The 19383-nt window shown below is 37.5% G+C and overlaps 1 protein-coding gene across 1 annotated transcript; it reads right to left on the bottom strand.

Annotated features, from left to right (window-relative positions):
- Positions 1–637: 637 nt before the first annotated feature.
- Positions 638–18877, bottom strand: MAT1A (methionine adenosyltransferase I, alpha). The gene is made up of 9 exons (XM_009998114.1): positions 18563–18877; positions 11419–11496; positions 10470–10592; positions 8634–8746; positions 7008–7151; positions 6098–6316; positions 2611–2793; positions 1999–2132; positions 638–1384 (listed from the first exon to the last, which is right to left on the bottom strand). Exons 1-9 carry the CDS (start codon positions 18654–18656, stop codon positions 1282–1284), a joined length of 1191 nt encoding a protein of 396 aa, XP_009996416.1. The 5' UTR covers positions 18657–18877; the 3' UTR covers positions 638–1281.
- Positions 18878–19383: the final 506 nt, after the last annotated feature.

Raw genomic sequence — 19383 nt, 5'->3', positions numbered from 1 at the left:
TGCAAAAATTAGTTTGTCACTTTATAGGATGATACAGCAGATGAGCACAGAGCCATCCTTGTCCTCAGTCTAGATCATAGCCAATCCACCATGCACAGCAGCTACCTGGCTCAGTCAGGAGAGGCTGTCACCGTCTCCAGCCGGAGTAAAAGGTAACCAAAGCCCAGGATGAGCAGCAAAGTACTGGGACAAACAGGGACCTGCTTTTGCTCCACACAGCCATCTAGCGGCTGGTTTTTCGAAGAGAGACTGCTCGACAGGGAGGGTAGTGGTCCAAATTTTAACCTCATGCTATGTATATAATTCGTTGATGTTTTGCAGTTATTTCTATGCACTTAATTTTATTACAAAATTATATCAAACCTAGTACACCATGCAACAAACCAAACATTTTTAAAGCAAAAATTACAAGAGATTACTGTATAGAATGCACCTAAGAGTTAAAAATAAAAATCTAACACTTTTCACTAAGTTTTTAATCAAAAGGGAAAGGTAAATTCATATAAAAATTCCAAACTCTAATAAAATTCCATTATGTTGGTAAACAAAAATCCTAGAGTATAAAGAGACTGAGTTGAAATTGAGCATTTTACTGAAATATTAAAAAAACTGGAAAAAGACACACCTTTATATACATGGTAGGAAAAAGATTTTTATTCTATGATTGTTTTATAGAACTCTTCTGTTTCAAATACATAAGTAATTGAAACGCTACAGTAACAGCACATACCCAGTGAAGGTGATTTAAATATTACGTATATGTTAACATCATCTACAAAAGAGGCTGACAGGCAGTTAGGTGACATTCAGCCTTCTCCCAAAAAAGCAACCCCCAGCTGTATGCAATACTAACTCCAGTATGGAAATTGGACCCCAGAATTTCCTCTTGTCTAATTAGAAGCAAGAGATCTGCTGATCCTTAGTCAGAATTGAGAAAGTTGTCTTCATCTTTGCCCATGAAAGGGCTGAGGTTCAGCTATTAATTTGTGTGTCTGAATCATACTTTGCCTTTATCAAAAGAACCAACAGAGCAGCAATAAAACGTAAACTGTATTTTGTTGTCTTATGCTGATTAAAAAACAGACTCTGTCCTTTACATCTTAGATAATGAAAGACACTGAGGGATAAAATAATCAATTTAGATGAAAATATCCTTTTCTTGCTTTTCCTTTAAAAATCTAGAATTCCTTTTGTTGAATACAAAGCTGTCAAATTTGATTTTTGGAAGCATCCTCATCACTAATGGACTTATTTCCTGTTTTTAAAGCATGACTGCTAGTGTCAAAACACAAGTTTCTTAGGCACCTCCCATGAGAATTCGTTTCTTCCAAAGTGACCATAACATGCAGTCTTCTGGTAAATAGGCTTTTTTAGGTCCAAATCCCTGTGTGTATAACAAAAAGAAGAGAATTTTTTTCACATTAAGATAACCTGATGATAAATACCATTAAAATCTTGATGCTGATATCCAATTTAACACCCTTAGTTGAGCAAGCATATTCTGAAGATGCAAGCATATCAGTAAACATGTCCAATGGAGAACCATAAAAGTGACAACAAAACTTAAATCTGAAGTAATTTAGGGCTACAGGAGAAGTCATTATTAAGTTTTATTAATTTTAATAGAAAAGCTTAAATAAACTCCAATTCCTCTTGTAAAACAAAGCACTTTTTTTTCATAGCAAAGTAACTTAAAATTCTTGGAATACAAAAGTTCTTTTATTTTATTTGAATTCCACATACTGTATAAAGCCTAATGCTGAAAGTATATGCTTCATATGAAACTTGAAAACTACATCTGTTGTCTTAAAAGATATGGCACACTGGTAGATTCATTAAAAGTATCAACTGTGAAGACTGAAAGAATGAAAGTCTCTTTTGTACTGCACAGAATAATCCCACACCAGTTCAAGAGACTAACTCCTAACATTGTAAGACCTAATGTTTTTGCAAGAATGTCTAGGATGTGATCATCAAGATATTTTCGTTTTTATATACCTGACAATGACACCAGGCCGAAGATCAAAGTTTTTGTGAACAATGTCCAGCAGTTCTTTCTCTGTTTTTTGGGAAGTTCCGTAAGTGAATAGTGAAATGGACAATGGATGAGCTACCCCAATGGCATAAGAAACCTATAGCAAAAAAAACCCACAGTAGCAAATAAACAGTAAGAAACAGAAGAAAGCACTCGTTCATGAGTCACCTTAGGAAAACTAAGGCCTCTCCTTCATCTCCCACATTTGTGCAATCTGTATTTGTAGGAAAAAAGAGGAAACTGGAAATACCAATGTATCTGGATAACTTTCTTCCCCATTATCCAGTCACCCCATGCTCATTTCCATGTGTGTGTCAGAGGGTTGAAGGCTCAGTAAGTGTCCAGAAAACCAGCCAATATAATGAAAGCTAAATGAAAAGTTCAGCCTCAAGGAGCTGATAGGCTACTAGGGATCTTACAGTGGTCTTGAACCAAACAGATCATGTTCCTCCTTTCTTCAACCCAAGCCATCATCAAGACTGCTTCTATTATAGTCTCTCATATCATGTCTATTCAAGGTGAAGTTAAAAAGGAAAAATCTGTTTGAGGAAAGTAACACTCATAGCAAACCATACCTGAACCAGAACACGGCGACAGAGCCCTGCTTTCACAAGAGACTTGGCCACCCAGCGGGCTGCATACGCAGCTGATCGGTCCACCTTTGTATAGTCCTTGCCAGAAAAGGCACCACCTCCATGGGCTCCCCAGCCACCATAGGTATCCACAATGATCTTCCGACCAGTAACACCAGCATCACCCTGAGTCAGCAAAAGAATTAATCCATTTTACAATCCATTTTAATATAACTCTCAAACAAGGCTATGCGTCCTGCAGCTTTTTCCAGTGCCTGACCACTCTTTCAGTAAAAAAATTCTTCCTAATATCTAGTATAAACCTTCCTTGGTGCAACTTCAGGCCATCTTCTCTAGAGCTATCATTATTCACTTGGGAAAAGAAGCCAAGACCCACCTCACTACAACCTCCTTTCAAGTAGTTGTAGAAAGCAATGAAGTCTCCCCTCAGCCTCCTATTCTCCAGACTATAAACAATCCCACTTCGTATTCCAGACAATATAGGAACTTTGGTTTAAAAAGTTACCTATATCTACCACATCCTAACTCAATACAGAATATTGCTAACAAACTATGTGGCGTATAGGAACCTCCTATTCTCCAGACTATAAACAATCCCACTTCGTATTCCAGACAATATAGGAACTTTGGTTTAAAAAGTTACCTATATCTACCACATCCTAACTCAATACAGAATATTGCTAACAAACTATGTGGCGTATAGGAACCACTGAGATATTGTACACTGTTAAAAAAAAAACCAAACCAAAACGGCTTTCATGTAATTTGGTCAAATGCTGATAGTTGTGTGAATATTAAATATTTTATGGCTTTTCTTATTTATCATCAGAAGGTATGCCAGTGCTACCTTACACATCATTACATTGAGGCTGGCACCCCATACTTCCAGTGCGGTATCATTACAGAGACTGTCATACAAGTATGTACAAAACCCACATTTTTCAACTCGAAAATATTGATAGTCTAATTTGAACTAAACACAACAGGTATGGAGCAGTAGGCCATTATAGCTACTTGAGAATGAAAGATTACAGATACGTGTAGATGAATATTCTAAAATATTAAATAAGGGAGCACAGATCACCTTCTAGCTGCCTACACAGTGATCCTGATGATTCCACACAAGCACTTAATATTTTAATTTGATCTTAGTTAGCTGATCAGTACCTGACTAATTGTCTGTCACTTGATTTACTAAATACTTAAGCTTTCTGGTGTGAATGGAAACATTGTCAAATTTGAATTTAAGTCTCCACCTGTGCAGGCAGGTTGGAAATTCTTTGTCTATAGAATATCGTGTCAGTAAAATTCAACTGCTGGAATGTTTGCAAAGCAAACACAAGTGGAGAGCCAAAGTTTTTCTGAGAAAGACTGTGCATATACACAGAAGAAAACCTTTGGCACTGTTTGTTCCATTCTGCTAAGAAAGCAGAAAGACATAAATCTGAATTGCAGATAGCTGGGCTTGTCTAAAGGATCCTGTCCTCTTGGGGTTCCTCTGCTGGATTCAAACCTTCAATTCTTCTGACACAGACAGTTGTAGTGAGAACACCTGATGTGCCATCATGACTTGAGTGCAGAACTGAGTGAGAGGAAGAGAAATGGACAGGTGAAGGGAAAAAGACATGTCTGGTTTTAAAGGTGCTGAAGAGCACAAATGCATTGGTAAAGCATGTGAAAGTCACTTTTGTGACAAGCTGTAATGTCTTCACAGTATCAGAGGGTATTGTTGCAAAATGGGCAATAGCAGCAAAATTACTAATTTTGGCATAGCCAGATTTGAAGGTACCATGTGAAAATCCCAAGTGAAATACATCTTCCTTATATGAAGTGAGCTGCAGATTAAGACAGCCTTCCATAGCTGGCTTCATTAACAATAAAACTTAGTAATATTTTTATGAAAAGAGATCAAAGTTCAACATATAAAAGACAGAGAAAGAAATAGTTATTTTCTGGTTGCTGCAATGCTATTGCAAATTGCACAAGTGATGACAGCAGTTGTAAGGCCACGGACATACAGGCTGATTGACCCGTACTAAGTAAACTTATCCCAGACTTAAAAAGTTGCAAACATACGCTGCAACATGCCTGTGTTTGTCCCTGCAAACAGAAGCAACACTGTTTCACCACAAGAGTAAAAAAAATAGTTCTGGTTGGCTTACCAAATATAATTCTACTACATATTTTAATGGGTGCAGTTCAGTGCACACCTGAAAATTTGCATACGTTTAGCCTTCTTTTTGCATGTAGCTATGATTGTTGCATTGGTTCATTTGCTGTAAGTTACAGCTCAGGTTTGCCTCTACATTTTTCCATAGTCTAGGATGTCAGTGATACACAAAATTACAGTGACTTTACAACCAATTCAACTACACAAAAATAAATTATCTGTATAATCATTATAATTATTAATCTCAACACCTTCCTACCTGTTCCATAGTAGTAATGTAAAAAAGACTGAGCACCCTAGAAATAATTCTGGAAAATTCCAGTAAATGAATGCATTTTAACAGCAAAGGAAAAACATCATCTATATGGACTTTTTGTAAAAATTGGCCTAATTTCAGGAAATTTGAAATTTTGCTGTGGTAATTCTGAAGGGCACTGAAGACTAAAACATTGGGAATGATGAATTTGTTTTGAAAAACTAAATCAAAGGTCCTGATCCTATAGCGTCAAAGTTCTGCCTGACCTCTGTGAGTGCAGATTCTAAATCCCAGTTCCTGCATTGCCCATATAAAGCAAAAGCAACACTTATTTTCTCACTGGGAGAAGCTTCTCGGGGGCTGATTTTCAGAACAGATTAACACCTTCAGCTGTCATGGCTGTCAGCTAGAACAGTGCAAGCCATGCAGATCTGAAAACTAGGTTCACTGTAAGAGAAGTGAATCTTCTCTTGTCCATCTCTCTGTGAGGTGTGCTTTCTGTGAGAAAAGGATTGTGTCTCTCACTCAGTGCTGGACTCGAGGTTTAAGGAATCGTAAAATCATAAAATGTCTTGAGTTGGCCCATAAAGGTCATCTAGTCCAACCCCTGTACAATAAGCAGGGACATCTCACAGTAGAACAGATTCCTCAGAGCCTCATCAAGCATTGAAACCACTAACCACTGTCCTATCATTACATGGTCTTGTGAACAGGTCTTCCCCAGCCTTCCTATAGGCCCCTTTCAGGTATTGGAAACCCAGAGGTGGGCTGTGCATTCCAAACACAATGTAAAATTCAGCTCAACTTGCCTGCCTAGCTGCAGTACATGTATGATACAACTGTGCCCTCAAAGGTTACTTTAGAATACAGCACGTGAAACCCTGGGTGCTTCTTCCACATACAACTGCAGTTAAAACTTCCACTAGACAGCTTGCTTTTCGCTCCTTAGGAACGACATGGCAAAAAGCTGAGCATTTCTTTTAAGTTACACACCCCATGACAAAGCCAAGCTGATAAAAGCACCAAAATAATACACCACAAACCTGAGGTCCTCCAATAACAAAACGTCCACTAGGTTGAAGGTGATAAACAGTATTGTCATCCAAGTACTTTGCAGGGACAACAGCTCGAATCACACGATCTTTCAGGGCTCTGCGCATGTTCTCCAGTGAAACGGTTTCGTCGTGCTGCACAGATATCACGATGGTGTGAACACGCACTGGGATGACTGCTCCGTTCTTCTGGGTATACTGAACTGTAACCTGAATAGAGCAGGGACAAGCAGGAAGAAAAAAACAAAGTTGTTATAAAATGTATTACTGGTCTACATCAAACCTCATGCTCTGCTATTTCAAGAGAAAAATTGTAGCAAAATATCAATGCTGATGTGATCATGAACACTGCTCACATTGTTGCCAAGGTATGAGAAATTAAGCCCATTTTTTCATTCTTTGTTTTTGGAGTCCTGAGGGGAAAAAAAAGAAAAAGAAAAGCCCCAACTACCAAAACCTAATATGGACAATCTAATTTTCTATGATTTTGTCCAAAATGTGTCTTTCGTTTGGGATTTCCCAAACTACCAAGCCTCAGAAATTCACCTTCTCGGTGCATATTCGAAAAGGCCAGCCCAAATCCCTAAATGCAAGTAAATCCTTGGATCTCTTGTCACTTTTTGAACAAGCACAGATCACTAAGGTTTGAAGGGCTAAATGTTTCTTCACTGGTCTGTGGTTAAGTGCTCCTACCACCATTTTCCAATAGCAAAGGAGACAATATCCTAAGCAGTAGAAATTCTTTATCTGCTACTTGTAGATTATGTAGTAGGAATTCTGATACTCTGAACATCATCAATGGATGGCTGTCTTAAAAAAAAAAAAAAAAAAAGAGAGAGAGATTTCTGGAGAAAAAAAGTGTTAGTTTTCAACTATCTGGACTACCCATAGCAGTATTTACCTGTGTCTTTGAGTCAGGCCTCAGCCAAGGAAGTTCTCCACTACGTCTCATCTCTGCTAACCTGGCATTCAGTTTATGAGCAAGAATAATTGTTAGAGGCATACATTCTTCTGTCTCATCTGTTGCATAACCAAACATCAAGCCCTACAGGAGAAGAGACACTTCAATCAGTGTTAAAAGCACCACAGCCAAAGGCAACAATATTCCATCTGAAACAAGAGTAAGAAGTACCCTCAGGTTTACTTTCTACTGTTTTACATTACAGTGCAAGAAACCTAAATTAAGATCAGGCTCCAACATGTTACAGTTTAATGGGAAATAAACTGTGTTCCTACAATTTACAGTGAAAGCCTAAAGGTTTGCATGGAGAGCTGGAAATCTAGACAAAAATGGAGAAGTTACTATGAAAAAAAAAAAAAAATCAGGTTCTTACACAGAAAAAAAAAGTCTGTTGGATCTGTTGAATAGTCCATTTCAGGACTATTCTGTCATAGGGAAGGTGCTCTGATTAGCCTGAACAGGTTGTAGAGGCTTTTATGTAATAATACAGATGCACTTAAGTGTGTTTAAGTCCAGGTCACATCTGGTATTTCAGAAGAATGGGATGTGAATACTCCGTGAAGTTAGGGCACCTGCCTCAGGTTTACAGTGCCACATGCTTCTAGTCACAGCTTCTACTGTTATTCAGCCATGTTCCCTGCATCAGATTATCATTTGTTACATAGGGTTTGCAGCATTTTCTTTCTCCTTATCCAGTGTATGTTGTGATTTAAAAAAAAAAAACAAACAAAGAAAAAAAGCAAACAGGAAGGTACTTAGATACAATGGGAAGGGAAGCCATATAAATGCCACCGAAAGTCAGATATCTTTTCATCTGATGTAGTATTGTGTCCCCATGACAGCATAAAAGCATTTTAACTTAGTCCTCAAGGGTTTTTTGAACGATATTAGCTTGGCTCCTGGACTCTGATATGTCCATTTATGGTTCTCAACAGTATTGTTCTGAACTAGATATTACTACTAATGATAATTACTGCAAATGTTAAACTCACTTATACTGGCATCATTCAGATGATGGAGTTTTTATGTTAGCATTTTTCTCTTGGGAACATACCATAATGATCTACATATGTTATTTAGCTCACAGAAATGCAGCTTGAATAGCTTTAATTATGTGGAAGACCTATTACAGTAGCTGCCTCTGGGAAATAAGTGAGAATTAAAAGTAATCTGGCATATTTGCCATCATTGTACTAGTGCTACAGACAGTTGAAACATCACCTAATATTTTGCTGTGCAAAATCTCTAGACTTCTGTGAAAGCAAAAATATCTTTTGTTTATTCCATCTTACAAGACATGTCTGGCTGCAAGATGAATGGTCTAATGAATATAAAGCTACTCAAAAAAAATTAAATATATAAGCAAAAAACAACAAACACTAGGCAAAAGTCTGCCCTCAAAGAATTTCCAACTGTTTTAATAGAAGTATGTTTTTTATTTTGGACTTGCCCAAGGTGGAATTGTGGAAATATTCACAAGGTTTTGATTTAGAAAATACAGCCATGAGATGCAGTGAACTTTCCACTCAAACAGCTTTGATGTTTTAGATGAGACGTTACGTGTACCTGATCTCCAGCACCAACATCCTCTTCATCCCTGTGTAGGTGAACACCTTGGGCAATATCAGGTGACTGCTGTTCCAGTGCCACTAAAACGTTACAAGTCTTGTAGTCAAAGCCTATTTGGAAAAAAAGATTAATGGAAAATGAGCTCTTTCTGTCACAATCAAGGAAAGTAATATGGAACCATATGACCAAATTTTCATTCTGAAGAATACCACATTCAGAACTCACAACCTAACTGCAATTTTTAGATTTTTATTTTTTTTTTTGTCAATGCAATACTTAAAACCTTTTTTAGGGAGCAGGTGGGGCATATAATGTTGCCTTTATTGCTTGTTGCCACTTGTTTTCTCTTGCATTGGCACCCTGTGCCAAGCCAATTCAGATTATGAATTATTCACTGCAGAAAACTAGTAAAAAAAGTAAACAACCAGCCTCTCCCAAATAAATATTATTAAAACCCTCTATGTAAATACCTAGGAGCTGACTTTTTTTGGCAACTGAAGGCTCTGCTTTCTGATGCAGTACTTGTAATACATGTAAAGCAGTGCCTGCATCTAAATGTCTTGTGGGAGTTTGTGTAAGAGCCACAAACAGAAAAAAAAAAAAAAAAGATTCAAGTCTCATAGAAAATCTGGAAATGGAAATTTACTTTACATTACTTTCAAAGACCAAAAGGAAAGTTTTTTAAAAAACTTGACTTACACAAGATTGTGGCAAAAATTCTCCACCTCTTCCTAATGCATTAATAGTAACTTTCTTCTCTCCAAATCCAGCCTTTCCTAGAACTGTAGCTACTGGCATCTGCTGACCAAACTCATGTTCAGCCAATACAACATATATACATGTCCATATGCATATAAGCTATTTCAAGCATGCTTGTCACCCTCTTTTAAGTAGGCTATGTAGAGAAGAAAATTATATTTCTGTGTGCAATTGTTTGATTTAGCTTTTTGTTTTACTTCTGCATAGAAATTGGCTTTTACTGGGTCACTGCATCTCCCCTTATAATTTCTGGCAGTTAGGATAAAAAAATATTTATGACCTACTAGATCTGCCAGCACTTTCTGAAGTATTGCTGTTACATGATAGAGGAGATAACCTGCAGATGTGCTGGTGTAATATTCTCCCACCATAATCTTCCTGTAAATTCAATAGCAATTAAAGGACTAAAAGGAAAAACTTCTAAACAAAAAGCTCTTAAAAGATATACTTCCCTGGAACAGTGGACTTGGAATATTTGTAATGTATAAACAGATACGTAGCAAATCAGAAGGTAAAATGTCTCTAGTATAGAAAGCATTTTGTCTTATATATCATTTGTACATTACACAAAACATATCTGGACTGCACACACCTCAGCATAGGAGTTGTTGACAGACCACCTTGCACAGTGAGAACCTGCTGGACATCTGAGAATTCTAGATGCTACCACAGTACAAATATATAGCAATGCAATGAAACAAACTAGGTTTCTTCTTCTATCTCTTTCTCACCAAGATGCACCAATCAGCCTGCCAAATTAATATCCAAGATTCGAGTTCTTGCAGGCTTTGTGGTCTGGCAGATTTTGTGACTCAGTTAGCTATTGTGGCCTAATACCACAGGTCAAAGTATATTCTGCCTACTCCCTTTTAGTTTTAACTAATACACAATGTTTTTTCTACTTACTAGGATAAAACCAGAAAGTGTATCACGTAGCACCATATAAGCAGCTTTCACAAAGGATATTCAGTGTTTATCAGGTGTGCTAAAGCCCAAATATGGAGGTGGTGACAGACCTGTTTTGCTGTTGCCTATTGCTTGCTCTTCAAGGATTTCATGTGTTTTTCCACCAACCTTTAGCTGAATCATCATAGCCAATATGTCTGATTGCATCTCGGACAACTCGTTGATAATCCACAATAGCACGAGATGTGATCTCCCCACAGAGCAACACCATTCCTGTCTTACATACTGTCTCTGAGGAGAGATATAAAAACAGGATTATAAATACAGAAGAACCAAGTCCACTAAGACAAATAACTAAGTTTGTAATGACAGTGATGTTGAGATATCTACTGGGTATATACATTGTAAGTCCCTTCTATTGGTAATTTTAGCACTATTAGCTTATTCTTAAACAAATTCTTGCCATATCCACAGTATGTCTGAAAGTAAGGAAAAGACTAATAAGTCCAGCTTACGAACGGAAAAGTCACAATACTAAGCAAGATTCAGTGATATGCACAGATTTTGGGAAAATGTAGCACTAAGCTGTGATTTCTAAATCCACTTAATCACTCTAAGATACATACTGAGGCTAACTAAAACTCAATCAGTGATCAACTATTTTGAAAATTTGCCCCTAGTCTACGGAGGAAGAATCTGAAGATGGGGTTTAGTTACATAACACACAAACTGGGATAATATCCTGAAGGTTCAGGGTGCTTTTCTTTCTGAAGATATTTCAAAAAACAAGCAATTACGGGGACTTGGAGTTAACAATTAGTACTTTATTAAATATTCCAAAATTCTTTCAAAAATCCACTGTAATGAAGCCAATCTGTTTCTCCCAGGAAAATTCAGTCCATGCACAAAATTAACTATCCTGCACTTCTACAGCCTGCTTTGGCTTTAGTCTTACTTACTGTTTTTTCTCATTTCTCCTTCACTTAAAAAGTAATTCTTACATAATTTTTTGAGAGTAAAATGAGTTAGCAAATGATAACACCAAGCTCTTTGCAAACATCACAAGAAAAAAACAATGACTGGGTGATGACTTAAGACAAAGCAGCAAACAACTTACCACAAGCAACCTTGGCGTTTGGGTCCTGCTTCAGATGGGCATCTAGTACAGCATCACTGATTTGATCACAGATTTTATCTGCAATACATCAAAATTGTGATTCAAAACCATAGCACTCAATACAAAACCTGGACTGTTTGTATCTCTTTGAATAGGCTAGTGTTTCAGCAAGGAATTCTTTTATTGCTACTGACTAGAGTATTTAAGCTATCTACGTAGAAAGACATCTGAAATGTCCTGCAAACAAAGCCAGTAGATAAAATGGGGAATTTTTTACTGATGTAAACTAAAGCTGATTACAACTTTACCTGTAGTCTTCTGCACTTAAATGTGAAACAAGTATGTTACACGTAGAATTACCAGAAAAGCTAAGAGGTTTAACTTCCAGCTTTCCTCTTCTCTAAAAACACAAACCAATACAGCATGCACTGCATGTCCAGATTGCTTAACTGATCCCTAACCCAATCATCATCCACCAAAGCGAACTCCTCCTTCATCCTGACTTCTTCTGGGCCTTTAGGGATCTGGGGTTCCTGGGGAGAGTCTGTAGCAGTAAAGACAGAGGCAAAGAAGGCATTCAGTACCTCTGCCTTCTTTCTATCCTCCGTCACCAAGGCACCCACCTCATTTAGCAGTGAGCTGATATTGCCTCCAGTATTAGTTCTGTCTGCAACGTATTTGAAGAAGCCCTTTCTGTTGTCTTTGACCTCACTAGCAAGGTTTAGTTCCAAGGAGGCCTCAGCTTTCTTTATTGCCTCCCTAGATCCTCTGACGGCAGTCCTATATTCCTCCCAAGTGGCCAACCCCTCCTTCCATGATCCATAGATTCTCTTTTTCCACTTGTGTTTGCCCAGCGGTTCCTTTTTTAACCATGTGGGTCTCCTGGCTCCCTTACTTGGTTTCCTCTCCATTGGGATGCTCTGATCCTGAGCTTGCAAGAAGTGCTCCTTGAATGTTGACCAACTATCTTGAGCCCCTTTACCATCTAGTACCCTGTCCCATGGGACTTCTCTTAATAATTGACTGAAGAGGCCAAAGTTGGCCCTGCATTAGTTAAAATCTCCCATGAGAACTAAGGCCTGTAGTTGCAAGGCTGCTTTCAGCTGCCTGTAGAAAGCCTCATCAACTCCTTCGTCCTGATCAGGAGGTCTGTAATAGACCCCCACAGCAATGTAGCTAATCTAATGAACACAAAAGGGCAGCACCCATAACAATACCTTCCACATGAAGCCAGTAATTTTTTTGATACATTTCAATTTTATTGTTCTTAAAGAATGTCTAGCATTGCATACTATCTTTAGATGTTGCCATAACATGCTGTCTAGCAAAATAAATTTATCTCCTGCCTTGCCATTTGCAACACAGTCTGTTGGAAAGCAATGTTTTGTTATGTATGTAATTAGAGACTTTTAATATATTCAACCTCAAGTCAAAACAATGTCTCATTTATTTTCATGAGGAAGATGCATATTTAGCTAAGAAGGAAATATCAAAGACGAGAGAACTAATGTGATTTTACACTCATCTCCCATATTAACCACTTCAACACAAAAAAGAACAAACATAAAAGACAATTAATAGATGCAGGCTGCACTGGAACCTTCAGCCTTGAAAGAAATATTTTTTAGGATTACTATATTTGAGACAATTATTACTAAACCGGGATTGGACACCATTCTTGCAATTTTGTTAGAAGTAAAAATGAAACTTGTTTAGCAAGACTGGATTTTATTGAAATGCATCTCTGCTTGCTCTCTTCAAAGTTTCCATTTTTATATGGAAATATAGCCATATTTCCAAGCATAAAACAGAAAATATTTATGAAAATATGCAATTTTTTATTACCTGGGTGGGACACTGGAGCAACTGGGATATGATGACCTTCTTAGTGCAGTTCCAATGCCTTACAGTAAACTCCCAGTGACTGGAACTGCTTTCTGGTTTTTTGGGGTTTTTTTTGCCACACAGAGTTTCAATGCCAGGAACAACCTTCATCCCTTTCCTTGCTCCACATGAAGCATGTCTCACCTGCCTTAGATGCCAGTGTCCCATGTTTGTCTAAGTTCCCTGCACATACAGGTATATTATTGTACAAAACATTCAAGAATAGTACAATAATCCATATGACTAATTCACCTTTATTTCTCCTTGTGGAACCTTCCTGGTTTTGCATGCTGTGGTTCAAACTAATTTATGAACTAAAACTTTCATGAAATGTCTCAAGGGAGAATTACCCACAGTATGCAGTGAAATCAGAAAGTGAAGATGTAAGAGGATATCTTCATGGTTTTGGTTTGGTTTGTTTTGGTTTTGTGTTTTTTTTTCATGAACTGTATGGTTAGTATCTACAGTAGTTCATGGATACCTGTAGATAGAAAAGCAGGTCTTATGCTTCCTCTCAGAGAAATAACAGTGAATATTCATAAACAAAAAGCATAGTCCACATTAACAGGAGAGGAGAGTTTGTCTTACAAAACTGTTACTCTGAAAAGATTGTGATAGATTAGCAATCACCTATAGAAATTAAATTCTATTCATTCAATAGCATTGAGACTGCTGCAGAAATACTAGATTTTGGTGGTGGCATTCCAAAGATGACATTAAGAAGCTGTGCGAAGCTTTAGGACAGACTGAGAAGAATGCCCAAAAATCAGAAAAGTCTTTCTTACAGGATGCAGTCAATCAAGCTCAATCTAGTTCAAAAGGCTGAAGGAGCAGTCTTCCAGTGCCTGAAGGGGCCTACAGGAAGGCTGGAGAGGGACTTTTTACAAGGGCACTAAGTGATAGGATGAGGGGTAACAGTTGTAAACAGAAAAAGGGCAGATTTAGATTAGATACTAGGAATACATTTTGTACAATCAAGGTGGTGAGACACTGGAACAGGTTTTCCAGAGAAGTTGGGCATGCCCCCTCTCTAGAAGTGTTCAAGGCCAGGTTGGACGGGGCTTTGAGCAAATTCCCCATGCAGGAATGTTGGAACCATATGATCTTTAAGGTCCCTTCCAACTCAAACCATTCTATGAAAGGCAACCTACCAGAGGAAGCCGTTAGAAGCATTGAGATCACAGTCTTTAAGAACCTAAAATAATATGCTGTGAGAAAAGTTTTGTCTGATGGATAATAATATAACTACAGTTGATAGCTGGAAATTAAAGAGAGACAGATAAGGATTCAAAAAAGAAAATCTTAAAAGGGTTTCAGCCATTGAAACTATTCATCTAGAGGTATTCAGGATTCCTTGTTCTTTCAAATCCAAATAAGTTTAAAAATGCATGTCATATCTGATTGTTGGTGCAACAACCAGCAGTTCTAGTGCAACTAGATCCACATACAAATATATCAAGACTGGAAAAAGAAAGCTAGCTGGATGACTGGCTTATTAATGCATTAAATTAAAGGCATATCTATTAGTAGAACAAAATGAGGCATTCCTTTTTTAGCAATGCTTAGCAGGCTTTGTGCACCCTTCATTGTTACCTACATTTATTTAAAAATTATATTAATTATATTTTAAATGCATAACTTCATGTAGTGAATTACTCTCCAATAGGATAAATATTGCAAAAGGGCTGTCTAGGCTGAGTATTAGATAACCATTGATTCTTTTAATGAAATCCAGTCATCCCACAGACCCAGCCTTATGGCAGAGTTGCCAATCAGCTGTAAAATAGCTCTTGCCAACTATAAAATAAATTAATGGGTCTTTGGGAGCTGATGATAAACCCTACTCAAATGCCCAGCTGTCAAATAATGAAGGAGGCATTCAACAACAAAAGTAATCTCCAATAATTAGAAGGAGCTGCACAGTTTTCCAGATAGCTGGACATAAGTTTGTTACATTAATCTAGATTATTTAAGAGCCAAATGCAAGCCAGGACATCTGCAAATTCTCAGGATCTCCCCAGGAATTCAGTTTCATGGATTCACCACACACACACACAAAATAAAAATCTATGAACAGCACTAACAACTGAAAATTTAATTTAAAAAGTCTCTGCCCTTTGAAGCACAACAAACAGGTACAACTACACTTCTGGCTTTGATGGTGTGGTAAATATAATAAACTTGGAATATTTCAAAAGGTAAGGCTGATTTTCTTAATAACCCATGATCCTCAAAATAAAATTCAGTACTTTTATGTATACTTAGCCTATTTAAAAGACTCTTGAGGAGTGCTAATTGATAAATGTAGGGGGATTGCACTATTAACGCTACAGTGCTTAAGTATCTAGCACATCTGTTCTCTTTGTTCAATACTGTTTACTGTATATTGTTAAGTATATACAATCTTAGATATTGATAAATATAGATAATGCAAGCATCAACTTACTGGAAAGAGCTGCATTTTCTGTTGTTTTTTTCTTTTTTTTATTTTTCTGTGAGTATCCAGAAGATCAACACTTATTTTTAATATGGTTGAAAATCTGAGTGTGCTTTTAGCAGATGTTTTATATATTTTTAAGAGAGTCCTGGTTACTTACTGTAAAACTGAATTACACTGTTTGCAGTCACTTCCACCTGAAGTTACCGCAGACAGAGGAAGGAAGTAAACCTAAGTTGTTTGGCACCTGTGAGATATTTTGGGTCAGAGAAACACACAATGCCTTTCACAGCACAGTGAAACCATTGTGCATTATGGGCAGACGCTACTGGACAAAGCAAAATGGAGCAATGTTAAAAAACAACTATGTAAATAAAAAATATTTTTTTCTCCCCATGCAACTAGTCTATGTACTTTTAGTATACTGAAATGAAGAAGGTCACATGTAAGTCTTAAGAGAGTTTGGAATTTACTCCACTAATTGCCAGGATTAAAGACCTTCTGGAAGGCAGTCCCAAATTTTATACCAAAGTGATTTTGAAGAATTTGGACTCAGAAGATAGTTTAAACAGTCTTCTATAAAGTCTTTGGAGAGCATAGGTAATACCTGTATGTTAATTATTCACAGCTATTACTTGCTTCTACAGAATTTGGGCTTCTAAGTGATACACACTTAGGCACTGCACAACTATAAGGCAGTTCTCTGTATACCCAAATAGAAAAGCATGTAATTTCTTCTGATTTGTTTGTTAAGAAAGAGGTGTCCATTAAAGCATTCAAACTTCAGCTAATATTATCAGGGCAATTCAAATTTCCACCAAAGATCTGGTTCAGGATCTTTACTTCACGTAATACCCTCTAGCAAAATTATAGTATTGCACACAGAAGAGAAATAATCAAGAACACACCAATTATCCACTTGGTATCAAACAGAGGAAGTAAAAACTCACAATAAAATTCTAGTGCTACTGATAACGTCAGAAGTCCAACTACATTTTCAGAAATAATCTGATTTTCCTGGGTGATAAAGGCATAATGGCATGTCTGTATCTCTCACGTAAAACCACAGACAAGGAGAAGGGGGTTGGCCAGGATGTTCGGGTTATCAACTTGTTTTTAGGAACTAGAGCTAAACTCAGCTAGTGCTGAGACAATTAAGACCTATCGCTGGGCTGTGTTCAGGAACAAGAGTTTGCAGGACCACAAAGAGTTACTTACTGTCAACCTGTCCCTGGCTCTGGAAAATCTGTATCTTACCTTTGTCATAGGAATTTGGGTTTTCAGTACCCTACATTAAGACCTAGACTGTTTAAGAAATTATAAGCACCAGAGTCTTGAAAACATAAATTTCAGCTGTCCACTCCTTCAAGTGGTAGCATTGTTTCTCAAAGGTGTGCTTAGTATTTCAGAGCAGCAGGAAAATCATGTTCATGGGACTTAAGAAAAGGCCTATGGAGGGCCAATAGAATTTTCAGAAAGAAGGGAATGTGATTAAGAACTAAAAAACAGGCCATATTCTAAAGCAAGAAACAAGACAACAAGGGAACAGGTAAAGGAGGGAAAACTAAGGGGCAAAGCTAAGCCTGGGGACTCAGCTGAACTCTTGCTGTCTATAGACTTACCTATTATTATCCTGTGGATACTAAAAATAATTATTAGACTAGCATAAATTTTGACCTATTATCTTTGGAAATACCATCACAATTTTTAAATTACCATACTGTCGAATATTTTTCCTATGAAACTATATTGTGGCACAGATGCTGGATGTAATCATATATAAATCTGAGATGGAACCTACGTCCCAAGTACTGAATGTGGTTGTCATTTTTGGATTGTTACATCAGAAAGAACCCCAACTGGCTTAACTTGAGGTAGCTGCCTTGACATTGACAGAGATATAATCAATTGCATCAGCCATGGATTTGAACTGCAGTAATAAGTTAATATTATAGAGGAGTATCAGAATTAAAATCATAAAATTCTCACTGCTGACCTTTTTACTCTCTGCTATGTAATTGCACCCCTTTATGATTTACTCACGTAACACAAATACAGGCCTTAAAAAGCCTCATTATAGCAAAAGGTACAGGACATTTCTAGCAAAATTGGCTTATAAAATAAATATACTTTTCAGGACATCAGTCTACTGTCCCCTGGCTTCATTTGGGGGAAAACTTGCAGTTGACCTAAAGTACATGTTTATGGCAGATGAACATACATAAAGTTTAGTGATTAACTGTCCACTGTTTGCTTAAGCAATTCCATATATTGCATCAGGTGATGGAATGGGGGTTGGGGGGCGGTATGTGGAAAATCAGCAACTTTGCCATGTACAGCTGCTGGGACCATTGATTTTCAAAGGCTTTAAAATAGCCTGCTTAGAGATACTCCTGTCATGGGTAACAGTTTCAGAGCATAGCATATATGCAGGGCAGTTTCTCAGGGCCCATTAAGATGGAACTTGAGAAGCAAGCTATGCATTCTTATACATATGTGAAACTTGAGTCTATCAGAGATGTAGTGTCTCCACAGTAATACTGAAAGGAATTCAGATGAAAAGGAAGAAGCAGCAACCAGAAACCCCCTTGCCCTACTCAGTGTAACACACACCCTGCAAAGGCATGTAAACTGTTGGAAGGACCCTACTTATAACGGTTCTATAGTCTATATAAACGAGGTCCAACAGAAATAAAAGTAAAAGCATTCTGTTACAAATTACTTCTATAATAAGATTAATAGCAGATGAAATCTTTAGGCTTTTAAAACATTTTAAATTAAAATATTATTCTTTTAACATATTTGCCAGAGCTGGGTTCTTACCTGGATGTCCTTCTCCCACCGACTCTGATGTGAACATGAAAGCTCCTTCATCATCCAGCGTAAAATCACATAAACCATCCACTGGTCCATTCATGATTGTGATGCTTTTCCTGATGGATTATTATAGTGGTAGAAAAATTCTACCTTTAGTACCTTCTCTTAAAGGAGAATGTTCCTTATCAGCAGGACTCTTGCTGTCTTCACTTATTACTTCTTACACTAACTTGAATTTCAGTGTGTGAAATCTGCATGTGCTTGCATCTGTGTACACATGCAAGGACTATGCATGTGCCTGAAGTCCGTATCCCTACCTAGGCTGATCTGTCAGTCCCTGAGCTGCTCCTATATATGGAAAAGTGAAAGTGCCTAGATAATCATGTGAGGAAAATGGAAGAGCCCATTTCTTGGTAGGGGAGTTAGTTAATGTTAGGATATTTCACTAATTAACTCGGTTCTTGGAAACCTTCTGGACTCAACCCGTGAAAGACTGGTTATCTTAGCAACTCAACTGAGCATGAAGTAATCCAGGAGTACTGGTGACGGTTCAGGTCAGCTGCTTCTTCAGCTTCTCTCTCCCCTCAATCTGGGATCTATGTTGTGCTTCCAACTGTGTGTTGTGGTTTTACAGGGTGTAGGTAAAAAAATTTGTAAATGCATGTATTTTCTAGCAAGAGACTGGAAGATATTTGCTCTACATCGTATAAGTGTATTTTCCTTTTACTTTTTCATCTCTTGAAAAGTAGAATTCTGTCCTGAAATATTTGTTTTTTTCATTTTCACTCGATCTTCCTGGACATTTCAGAGACGAAACATCTGATAAG

Source organism: Chaetura pelagica, unplaced genomic scaffold (genome assembly GCF_000747805.2).
Source record: "Chaetura pelagica isolate M959 unplaced genomic scaffold, ChaPel_1.0 scaffold205, whole genome shotgun sequence".
In the NCBI taxonomy this organism is placed as follows: Eukaryota; Metazoa; Chordata; class Aves; order Apodiformes; family Apodidae; genus Chaetura; species Chaetura pelagica.
Note: the sequence above shows the minus strand (reverse complement) of the source record. Positions and strands in the feature narration are given on the sequence as shown.